The sequence below is a fragment of the Schistocerca americana genome, chromosome 1, assembly GCF_021461395.2.
Source record: "Schistocerca americana isolate TAMUIC-IGC-003095 chromosome 1, iqSchAmer2.1, whole genome shotgun sequence".
NCBI classification, from domain to species: domain Eukaryota; kingdom Metazoa; phylum Arthropoda; class Insecta; order Orthoptera; family Acrididae; genus Schistocerca; species Schistocerca americana.
Genome location: NC_060119.1, coordinates 555,704,610 through 555,717,347, shown reverse-complemented (window position 1 = coordinate 555,717,347; position 12,738 = coordinate 555,704,610). Strand labels below are relative to the sequence as shown.

Sequence of the window (12,738 nt, the reverse complement as noted above, 5' to 3'; positions counted from 1 at the left end):
TTTCTGTATAAGATTTTAGCAACGACGAGTTCTTTCGGGTGCTATTTCCGCTTCTTTTATTTTCATCTGTGGGGTACCCTTCGAAGACCAGCGCTGCATTTTGACAATGATACCGCTGTACGTATGTCACAAATGTTTTAAAAATTGGAGGAAAACATTCGTCCCGATTCCAATGAACTCTGTGTAGAAGGTGGCCACGATCTAGCACATCAACTCTGCTCTTTCCCATTTCCGTGTCACTAAGACAGAGTAAAATGCGAATGTTTTCCTCAGAAAAAAGGACAATGAAGAGGGAGCAAGCTGTTATTTGAAGTATTTTTCCAGGTCATTCGCAGACTGCTTAGAGACGGCCATGCTGAGGAAAAGGATGTGAGGATCCAGAATTACTTTTTCTTTCTTCGTGTCTACATGGTTAGCAACTACTTCCAACGACACCGCTGTGTCTTTATGTCGGAGATGCATGTTCTCGAAACTGCTGTTCAAAATTCCATTCTTTGCTCAAGACACCAAGTTCCCAGGACAGATGCTAGTAGATATCGTCACCTTCAAAAAGACTGTGGCTGGAAAACCACTGAGTTAGTTTATTAACTTCAGTATTTTGTTGAAATATAAGCATATGTTAATAGTGTTGAAAATTTAAATTTTTCTTTTTCAAAAAATATTTATTCGCCATAAATTGCATAAGTCTCATTGCACGTATATATTGCATATGTAATTGTTTAAATATGATACTACATACAGGGTTACTATTTTTGGCTGAGGACGGTATTTTCAGCGTCGAGTGGACTTTTGACTAAAATTGGTAATACAATAATTCTCGGCGTGTATAGGGAGTGATTACAAACATTTTGGACGAATCCTGAAGGAAATTAAATCCCCTACAACAATGGTTATTATGCATTGTGCACAAAACTGCACTAAATAAGTTATTAATGCGAAACCACCGGTATGTCTAATTTTTTGTGATTCCTTGACGTTTTTGCAGATTTTCACAGCGTCGTACTTAGCAGCTGTTATGAATTTTCCAACAAGTTATAAATATAACTTTCAGTAAATTTACTTCTCTTCAAAACTCATAATGGCATATCTTTGCCTAAAATGCGCTGGAAGAAAGTTACTGAGGGAAAACTGAAACAAAGGATAATTTCTTAGCGTTTTTTTTCTTTTCAAGATGGCGGATAGCGCAAAAATGGGAGAAGGCAAGATCTTCAATTTTTTACGAAGGGAGTAATACATACAACATACTAGAAAATAAAAATTACTCCACCTTCACAACGGAATCCCTTATTCAGAGCTATCTCTACTGGGCTATAGTCTCAAACCAAGACATTTTTTACCTCCACAGTTTAATAAAATTAGTTCAACGGCGCAAAAATGTCAACAGGATGCAGAAATACGTGCATGCTGAGTGGTGGTGCCATGCCGCCATCTAAGGGAGAGGACGGAAGTTTCATATTACTTCTAGTGCCAACGGATGCATTCTGGACCATAGAGTACGAACCAGAAGGAAGTAAATAATTCTTTAATTCCTCATATCTCATAATATAATTATGTTAGTAAGCATGCATAAAGACAAACCTTTATTTGCCTCAAGAATTGAAATCGCTCATTGGGGAATGGCTCTGAGCACTATGGGACTTAACATCTATGGTCATCAGTCCCCTAGAACTTAGAACTACTTAAACCTAACTAACCTAAGGACATCACACAACACTCAGTCATCACGAGGCACAGAAAATCCCTGACCCCGTCGGGAATCGAACCCGGGAACCCGGGCGTGGGAAGCGAGAACGCTACCGCACGACCACGAGCTGCGGACGCTCATTGGGGAAAGCGAATCTTTGTTCACTGTCAATAGCCCCAAATTAAGTGCAATGGTGACGCCTGTGCGTCCTCCCCCTTCCTCCAGTGATATTTGTTGTAAGTCTGCAAAACTACTGATTTTAGGAGTCGCGCCTTTCAGTAGCTGTTCGTTTATTGCTGATGTTTGTTATTGCGACGGTAGTACACTTCCGTTTCACGTCTACAGATTGAAGAAATAAATTCTCTTCGTAGTAGCGTGTTTATGTGATAGTTGTCAACAGCACGCCTATATACGTAACAAGTAAACTATCACAACGCCCAAAGACGGAGACAGCAGAAGATATGCATATTGTTGTACAGTGGCTTGAGCAGGAATAGTCGGAGGTGTTTTCTAACGAAGATCGCGAAGATCGCGAAATTGACCACGTAAAATAATAATAATAAAAATAATAATGAAGAAGATTTCGTGTGACTCAATGGCCTAGCGCCAAGTCTCACAATTTGAAGCCACTTCACCGGCCGTTGTGGCCGAGCGGTTATAGGCGCTTCAGTCCAGAACCGTGCTGCTGCTACGGTCGCAGGTTTGGATCCTGCCTCGGGCATGGATGTGTGTGATGTCCTTAGATTAGTTAGGTTCAAGCAGTTTTAAGTCTAGGGGGCTGATGACCACAAATGTTAAGTCCCATAGTGCTTAAAGCAATTTCTTCGAAGCCACTTCGGCGTCTTGCGCATCTCTAACCTGCACCGGTTATTCAACCGGGGAAAGCGGACCTCCAGCTTAACGTGAAATCACGTGACTGCTAGTGACCACAACACCGAATCGGTATAAAAGGTGAATAACAAAAATAGATCCAGTTCGTCTGAACTGAGTATGTATCCAGTCCAAATTTTGTTATGAAAAGAATCGTGAAACAAGAAGGGGCAAAAAAATTTCCTCAAAAATTGTGCATACTCCATCAAGTGACAGAATTATTTATTTTCCTGGCTTGTTCGGTAAAAACTCCAACAAAAATACTGAGTTTGTATCTTGGCGATGACATAATAAACGTTGTATACTGTACTAACGTATAGATTGAAAAAAGTTGGTTAAAGATTTACCAGAGAGGTAGATGACAGATAGACAGTTGGCACAAAATATTATTCTTCATCAGTATCATTTTTGTCCTTGGTCGATGCGTTGTTCAGAAAAGCACGTGAAACTGTTGTCGAATAACTCTAAAGGCAATGGAGTGGAGTGTTGTTTTCTACCTATGAATAAGATTTTATTTTCTGTATCGATGATTGCGTTTTGATAATGTAATTACGAATAATTTTCGGTAGGTGGAAGATAAACTAATTCCAACGTGAGAGTTATATAAACTTATGGTTAGTAGGTTTAGTGATCTTTTCTCTCTAGATGAGAGCAGCTTCTGTCTTTCAGGGGAATTGCTACTTTAGGCAGTACATACCGAGTACACCTGCAAAATATGAAATAAAAATATTTGCTCCTGTTGACGCTAAGAATGGCTATGCAATTAATTTGGAACCCCATGACGGATAACAGCCGGAAGACATCTTTTATATTAGTAATGGTGCCAACGAAGTTGTGAGACTGTGGAACACACTGTATTTCTCGAACAAATAGGAATATAACGTTAAGTTGGCACAGGCACTATTGGAAGAATAGCAAATCACGTACTTGGAGACGAAGAGAAAAACAAGAAGAGAGAGTCCGCTACCAAATAATAACAGATACTCCTCCGTTTTTGGCCACATAACAAATGCATACTGACCACCACGAAAAAGAAAACTGTACTCACTTTAACAACCATGCTTCGTTTCGTCATTCGCTCGGCTGGAAAAGATCTATTTGAGAGAGTGAAAAGCGGGCAAAACTACCAATAAGGTAAAAAGCAGTGATTTGCCTCAAATTTTTTGTACGGCGTTATCCGTGCCGTTGTTTCACTTGAGGGTGTCAGAATAGTGAACCAGTAATTGTAGGGCATAAATCTTCGTTTGGAAAAAAATCAGGAAACCATGAGCGCATGACTAGCGCGACATAGTGCCTACCGTCTGACGATCTCCATCTGACGGAGTAAGGCGTGAGAAGTCGAATTTCTGCGTATCTTGTGTGAAATCACGAAACTGTTCCGCTCTCTGCATGAGGAAGCATGACTCCACGAGTCATCTTATGCTGTGTAGCGGAGAGTTCTCTACAGTCACTGTCAGTTCCCCATTTCCCGTTCCGGTCGAATGGTCTGCGGATACGATCGTACGTAAGCATCCGCGCGAGCTCGAATCTCTCTAATTTTATTTTCACGGTCTTTTCACGACACCACACCATGATGCACAATGCGTCTCCTGTAGTGTCTGCAACTGCAGTTCGATTAGCATCTCCGTAAGGCTTTCGCCCTTACTAAACGAGCTCGTGACGATACGCGCTGCTCTTGTTTGGATATTCTCTATTTCTTATATCAATCCTTTCTGGTGCGGAGCCAGTATTAACGAGCAATATTGGTCAAATGAGGCTACCTCCTTTGTGGATGGATTACACTTCTCGAGAATGCTTGCAATGAATCTGTATTGCACCTGTGATAAGTTTTATATGGCTGTTCCACTTTTAATCTTTCCGTATGACTACTCCCGCATACTTAATGGAGAATACTGTTTCCTGTGATTGTTCTGTAATCATACAATAATGGATGTTTCCGCCTATGTATTCGCAATCTGTTAGATTCGTGTATGTTGAGAACTGACTGGCAATCCCTGTACCAACTGTCGATCCTCTGCAGTCTTCGTGGATTTCGCTACCATTTACTACAGTGCCACTTTTCTGCATACAAAAGCATTATCCGCGAATATCCTCGTCGAACTTCAGACGTCATTCACGTCATCATTTAATAACTAGATGATCCGTTTAAGATGTCAGAAAAATATAAGGGCATATTTATTAAGTTAATGTACACTGGTGTCCAAAATTAAAGCAACAAATAGAAATTTTGCAAGGTTGCGTTTATTTTGCCACAAAACAGTATAGACAGGTGACAGCAAAGTAGAAACAATGTACAGAAACAAGAAGTAAACAACTGCATAGGAAATAATGGTAGACAAAAATTTTCTTTGTTTTTCCAACTTAACAGATTTGCACACACATTCCGACAACCGGTTAATGTGGTCAGTATGGGTTGTAAGCAGCTCTGGCAGCAATGCAGGCCTGACAACTACGGGGCATGCTGTGAATAATGTTATCAATCTCATGTTGAGGCAATAACGCCCATTCTTCCGACAGAGCTGCTCGCAAGTGTTGAGGAGTGATTGGTGAATGCTTACGTGATGCAACCCGTCTCGTAGTGCATCCTAGACATGCTTTATGGGATTCAAATCGAAAGAGCGAGCAGACCATGTCATGTGTGCAATATCTTCCTTTCCAAGAAAACATGAGCCACTCGTGCTCTATGAGGTCCAGCATTATTGTCCATCAATAAGAAGTCTGGGCCCACAGCACCTCGCAACAACCGCACATGAGGTTTCAAGTACTCGTCACGATGCCTGACAGCAGTTAAAACTTGTTGATTCACCCATACAATTTCATCAAGAGCTGTTCGAGAGGTCAATATAATCCATGTCCACACCATTAGGCATCCTCCTTGATATCGGTCTCTTTCCACAACATTTGGGTCCCGAAATAGCGTTCCACGTTCCGAAGCCGTCGAGAATCACTCTCCAGACCAAATCGGGACTCATCTGTGAAAAGAATATAGGCCCTCTGTTCTATCATCCAGGGCATGTTGACAACTCCACTGTCGACGATCCCTTCTCTGAAAACGCATCAGAGGTACACATCGAGCAGGTCTCCGGCAATGAAGACCGCTCTGTCGAAGCTTTCTGTACACCGACTGTCTCGATACAACACGTCCAGTGGAAGGCACGAGATCAGGTGCCAGTTAGCACGCAGTACTAAGGCGTGCCCTTACAGCCAAATAACGGCACTGTCTTTGTGATGTCACAGTGGTCGACGCTGCCCTGGTCTTTGGGATACAGTTTCGGTCCCTATGAACTGTCGCCACATCCTGGAAACAACAGAACGAGTCACTTTAAGCCATCGGGCCACATCAGTTTGCGAGTGTCCTCTCCATTGCAGAGTGTCTAGCAGCCGCCTTCTCTGTGCCATACTGCACCGTCTGTGACTGCGTGCCCATTGTACATGCAGGACTACCCGACAAATACTGCCCCGTTGATCCGAATGCCGTTTTCCGTGCAGAACACGATCGTACGGCCATCTGTTGACGGTTTGTATGACTATATCGTGAATCGGACAAAGGACGGGGAAATAGCAGTTTGTTGCTTTAATTTTGGACACCAGTGTATACAATCCAGAGCTATTTTCTGTAATGTGCGTGAAACTGATGGGAGGTAACAATAAATGACCATGTCCCAGGATGCAAGCCAACAGCGCGTAGTTCACAGCGCAAAAACCAGATGTCAGAAACACAGTACACGAGGTAGCACCAAGTTTGCACGCTGAGTGTGTATCGACTGTTAAGTGAAAATGGAAGTTATGCCATAACAATGCGCTCAATTTGTCGTGTGGTGTGCGAAATTTTCGAGTATTTTTTTTTTCCGGGAGAGAATTTTCGTGGTGTCAATTACCTTGAAATGATGGATTAGTACGTGGTCTCTCAAATTACACGAAAATAGGATACTGGACACTATTTTGTATCAACAAGACGGCGCTCCACTGCATTGGGCTCTCATAGCGGGGGAACAATGACACCAAAGATCACTGCTGCGGCCCTGATGGACCTATCCTATAGTGCATAGTCAATCTACTAGTTCGGACCTAACGCCTACATTTTTTCCCTTGTTTTGTGTGTGTGTGTGTGTGTGTGTGTGTGTGTGTGTGTGTGTGTGTGTGTGTGTGAGTGAGTGAGTGAGTGAGAGAGAGAGAGAGAGAGAGCGAAAGGGGGGGGGGGGGGGGAGCCATCGTCAAATGAACAGTATATGCACGAAGGCCACAGAAACTGGCCGACCTACGGAGGCAGATTATAGCGGCTTTTCAGTAAATTACTCCAGAAATGCTGCGCGCCACGTGATACAACATGGACGCGAGTTATGGTATGCGCCGCACTCGCAATGGCGAACATGTTGAATGCTTATAAGACACTAACACCAGACTCTTCTCCACATGCATATACCGTTCATAAGCAATATATTTGCATATTTTCTTGTATATAATGCTTTACTTTTCTGTCATCTCAAACGGATCACTCTGCATAAAAGTGTTCGGAAGTTCCCGTTAAAAACTTCCAAAACTTGTAGAGGGGAGCGAGTAGATAATTTTCTGAACTGAAACCCATGTCCGGAAACATGCCGTTTCTATGCTACACCCATTTGAAAACGTGTTGGTAACGCGACCACTTTTACAGGTAACAGAGTAGGCGTAACTCACTACATCAGTTGTTTTGTAGTTCCACTTAACAGCCACAGAAATTGCTCGTGTAGTCGTTGATGCAGTACGGCCTCTTCCGATTCGCGTGTGTGGCGTCTCCTTGGAGCACCACAGTCACGCCTGTTGACGGTGAAGGTACCCTTCCAGAAGCCGTTGCGTAACTGTGGTGAAAAGGGTATGCAATGGAGTCGGACGTTGTGGAGATCGATCTTGATAGAGGGGACGAGAAGATCCTCCATTACCGCGACCTTCGAGATTCGGAAGGATCATGTCGGTGTATTCTGCAAACGTGTACTCAACCATGTTGCTGTAACAGTCACAGATAGGTGAATGGCGCTCGAACCATGAAGGATAGATGTCAAATTTCATTTGCCGCCGGCCGCTGTGGCCGAGCGGTTTTAGGCGCTTCAGTCAGGAACCGCGCTGCTGCTACCGTCGCAGGTTCGAATCCTGCCTCGGGCATGGATATGTGTGATGTCCTTGGGTTGGTTAGGTTTAAGTAGTTCTAAGTTCTAGGGGACTGATGACCTCAGATGTTAAGTCCCATAGTGCTTAGAGCCATCTGAATCATTTTTACATCAGCCGATCCGAAGTAACCACTCCCTCCCAGCCTACCTACCTAGTAAACATATTTTCAAACGGCTGAACGACTGACATGGGTTCCTATTCAAAATATTATGTACACAGTCCCCTCTACATGTCCTGCAAGTCTTACAAGTTTGTAACGGGCATGGATATGTGTGATGTCCTTGGGTTGGTTAGGTTTAAGTAGTTCTAAGTTCTAGGGGACTGATGACCTCACATGTTAAGTCTCATAGTGCTTAGAGCCATCTGAACCAAGTACTAAGTTATTTTTACGCCTGGATATTTCTCTCGGTTACGAATCTTCAATCTCCCATGTGGTTTGATAATCCGTACGCTCGTATTTTGTTCAGTAGACGTCAGAACAGGATTGGTATTGTAGGTCTTCTGGAAGTCAAGGAACACAGAAACAATCTGGGTGCAGTGTCTATTGCCTTCTGTGTCTCGTTAGCGAACAGTGAATGACCTACATTCTGCATGTTTTCTTATGTTTCAGTTGCTTTTGCTGTGAGCATATTGTTGGACTCAAAGGGCGTACTGATCACAAGGAATTAACAAAGATATGGAGTTCTTTTGATATTGAAGAGGACTTCACGAGACCTAGCCAGATCCCTGCTAACTAGGAACCGAAGTAGTTGCTATAAAGTACGCTGAGGACACAGTACCTGTGAGCGTGGCGCTGTCGGTGTAGGAGCGCCGCGCGCGCCCCGCCGACTCCAGGGCCGCGGCCAGCTTGGCGCCTCCCTCCCCGTCTCGCGCCGCTGGACGCTGCTGCTGCGGAAGCGGTGGCTGGATCTGCAACAGCGGCACGTCGCACCTTGCGTTAGTCTGCATCACCAACAAGGTGTTTATAAACTGGTGTCCATAAATGTTTGAGATTTCTTCCTGACACCAAAACATTACGAAAAGTCTGAATGAAAATCGATCAAAAAATCCTTTTTTAACGAGTCACGAAAGGTATTCCCTGTAACCCCTGTTATGAAACGCATTTCAGTCGTGCATTTTTACTTCAATTCTTGATTAGAGATGGTCTTGGCATGTGTTTTAGTTTGTCTGTCTTTTGAACGTTCAGCATCGACATGTGGGGAGGAATCAGACATGGTCATCTTATTGCTCCCTATTTCCTCGTCTTACTACTCAAACGTACCCAAGGAAGTCTCAGATATGAGGTGCTTCATTTACTTAATAATGTTCCTCTATCCGTCATCCAAGGGATGCGGTTAATGCACGATAGTTCTCCACATCACTTTAAAACTCTCGCCGGGGCCTCGATAGCCAGTTTCCAAGTCGATTGATTGGACGAAAGGGATCCAATGCATGGTCTGTCCGATCGCCAGATTTGAATCCAATGTACTTTATCTCTGGAGACATTTAAATGCTTTGGTGCATTCAACTCTTATACCTCATGTCTATTTGCCTATACAATATGGATTTGACGAAATTTGAGGTACTCTGGAAATTGTCAACAGAGTAAACAAAAGTGTGGAGCACAGCTCAGGGCTCGTATCGAAGCTGGAGGAGGTAACTTCGAACAATTTTTGTAAATGTACGTTGTTACTGTATCACATATAACATACAATAAACCTACGAATTCCCTAACGAAGGATTTTCGGACCCCTGTTCTTTTGGACTTTTGTGATGTTTTGGTGTCAGGACCACACCTCCACATCTATGAAGAGCAATTTATAAGTATCTTGTATGTATACAACATTCAGGAAAGTCAAGTTGTCGACCATCTTCAAATTCATTGCATCCATTAACAGCACATTAAGAAATAAGGTGAACTTATTTCACAGAATGGAAAAACAATAACTATTGAAATCTTACGTGCTATTGTGTGATGTAACATTTGTTACACCTTGCACTCAAATCTTCGCAAAAAAATGGCTGGGTAATTTTCTAAATACCAGTGCTACAGCACGCGGCAAGACCCTGTCTCTCATCCGCTTTTGGCGTGAATGTGGCTGACTTTTATTTAGAAAAAATAGCTACCTATTTTTGGGAAAAATTTTACTGCTAACCTTAACAAATTGAGGAGATGGAGCCTGGATAAACTGAAAGAACCAGATGTTGTAGAGAGCTTCAGGAAGAGCATTAGGAAACGATTGACAAGAATGAGGGAAAGAAATACAGTAGAAGAAGAATGGGTAGCTTTGAGAGACGAAATAGTGAAAGTAGCAGAGGATCAAGTAGGTAAAAAGACGAGGGCTAATAGAAATCCTTGGGTAACAGAAGAGATATTGAATTTAATTGATAAAAGGAGAAAATATAAAAATGCAGTAAATGAAGCAGGCACAAAGGAATAAAAACGACTCAAAAATGAGATCGAAGGAAGTGCAAAATGGCTAAGCAGGGATGGCTAGGTGGCAAATGTAAGGGTGTAGAGGCACATATCACTAGGGGTAAGATAGATACTGCCTACAGGAAAATTAAAGATATCTTTGGGGAAAAGAGAACCACTTGCATGAATATCAAGAGCTCAGATGGAAACCCAGTTCTAAGCAAAGAAGGCAAAGCAGAAAGGTGGAAGGAGTATATAGTGGGTCTATGCAAGGGCGATGTTCTTGAGGAAAATATTATAGAAATGGAAGAGAATGTAGATGAAGATGAAATAGGAGATATGATACCGCGTGACGAGTTTGACAGAGCACTGAAAGACCTAAGTCGAAACAAGGCCCCAGGAGTAGACAACATTCCATTAGAACTACTGACAGCCTTGGGAGAGCCAGTTCTGACAAAACTCTGCCATCTGGTGAGCAAGATGTATGAGACAGGTGAAATACCCTCAGACTTCAAGAAGAATATAATAATTCCAATCCCAAAGAAAGCAGGTGTTGACAGATGTGAAACTTACCGAACTATCAGTTTAATAAGTCACGGCTGCAAAATACTAACACGAATTCTTTACAGACGAATGGAAAAACTAGTAGAAGCCACCATCGGGGAAGATCAGTTTGGAAACTGTAGAAGTATTGGAACACGTGAGGCAATACTAACCCTAAGGCTTATCTTAAAAGATAAATTAGGGAAAGGCAAACCTACGTTTCTAGCATTTGTAGACTTAGAGAAAGCTTTTGACAATGTTGACTGGAATACTCTCTTTCAAATTCTAAAGGTGGCAGGGGTAAAATACAGGGAGCGAAAGGCTATTTACAATTTGTACAGAAACCAGATGGCAGTTACAAGAATCGAGGGGGCATGAAAGGGAAGCAGTGGTTGGGAAGGGAGTAAGACAGGGTTGTAGCCCCTCCCCGATGTTATTCAATCTGTATATTGAGCAAACAGTAAAGGAAACAAAAGAAAAATTTGTAGTAGGAATTAAAATCCATGGAGAGGAAATAAAAACTTTGAGGTTCGCCGATGACATTGTAATTCTGTCAGAGACAGCAAGGGACTTGGAAGAGCAGCTGAACGGAATGGACAGGGTCATGAAAGGATATAATATGAACATCAACAAAAGCAAAACGAGAATAATGGAATGTAGTCGAATTAAATCGGGTGATGCTGAGGGAATTAGATTGGGAAATGAGACGCTTAAAGTAAGTAAATGAGTTTTGCTATTTGTGGAGCAGAATAACTGATGATGGTCGAAGTAGAGAGGACATAAAACGTAGACTAGCAACGGAAAGGAAAGCATTTCTGAAGAAGAGAAATTTGTTAACATCGAGTATAAATTTAAGTGTCAGGAAGTCGTTTCTGAAAGTATTTGTATGGAGTGTAGCCATGTATGGAAGTGAAACGTGGACAATAATAGTTTTGACAAGAAGAGAATAGGAGCTTTAGATATGTGGTGCTACTGAAGAATGCTGAAGATTAGATGGGTAGATCACACAACTAATGAGGAGGTATTGAATAGGATTGGGGAGAAGAGGAGTTTGTGGCATAACTTGACTAGAAGAAGGGATTGGGTGGTAGGGTATATTCTGAGGCATCAAGGGATAACCAATTTACTATTGGAGGGCAGCGTGGAGGGTAAAAATCGTAGAGGGAGACCAAGAGATGAATACAATAAGCAGATTCAGAAGGATGTAGGTTTCAATAGGTACTGGGAGATAAAGCTTGCACAGGATAGTGTAGCATGGAGAGCTGCATCAAACCAGTCTCTGGACTGAAGACCACAGCAACAACAACCTTAACAAATGTCATAACAGTGAGCTCCTCTTGTGAAAAGATTTGGAATGTCGTTATACAACATATCGTTCAATAAAACCTTTGCACATTATCCTTTGCCGGGAACTACGTCTTGATACCTAGAATAAATGAAATATTCGCCATGGCCATGTTACGTGGCTCACGCTTCACAATAATGACAAGGCGAATAATGTCTGCAGCCTTTTGAGATTACTCGCGGACGGCGTAGTAGTGTACAGGTGGATAACATCATTGACAACTTCTTACGAAATGGACAGAAACTTGCAAATGATAAGCGCCTGGTACAGAGATTAGCAGGTGACGACACACAAATTTAGTGGCTTACTCTACACGTAAATAAATCTAATAGGAGGTGGGTAAGAAACGTAATGGTCCGATATCTTTTGAATATGTAATCGGTGATGAGTCACTGAAATTAATGACGAGTTTCTGGAATTAATTGTTCACTCTAAGACGCTGGACGCGGTGGCTGACGAGGGGAGGGGGGGGGGGGGGGTTGACAGAAATTAGAAGTATTATGACTTCTGGGTCATATGGGGGAGCAATATATAGCGTGACTCTTTTAGGAGCGCACACTCTCGGAACTTCGAAATACCTTCATGGACAACGCCTCTCTTGCACCGTCTGTCACTGGAATTTTTACGAGAATCTCCGGGGTGCTTTCGTGATTACGAAATGAATATGTAACGAAAGACGCAGCTCGTCTTTGGATCGTCACTATTTCTTCTATCGGTTCCATGTGGTACGGAACCCAGACTGACGAGCATATTCAA

General features: G+C 42.5%; 1 protein-coding gene across 1 annotated transcript in view; it reads right to left on the bottom strand.

The window, feature by feature from the left end:
- LOC124606240 (trafficking kinesin-binding protein milt) overlaps positions 1–12,738 on the bottom strand; it is a 363,542-nt gene that overhangs the window by 209,678 nt on the left and 141,126 nt on the right. The window contains exon 2 of the mRNA XM_047138217.1: positions 8,479–8,608. Coding sequence (XP_046994173.1) covers positions 8,479–8,608 — 130 coding nt within the window. The remainder of the gene's footprint in view (positions 1–8,478; positions 8,609–12,738) is intronic.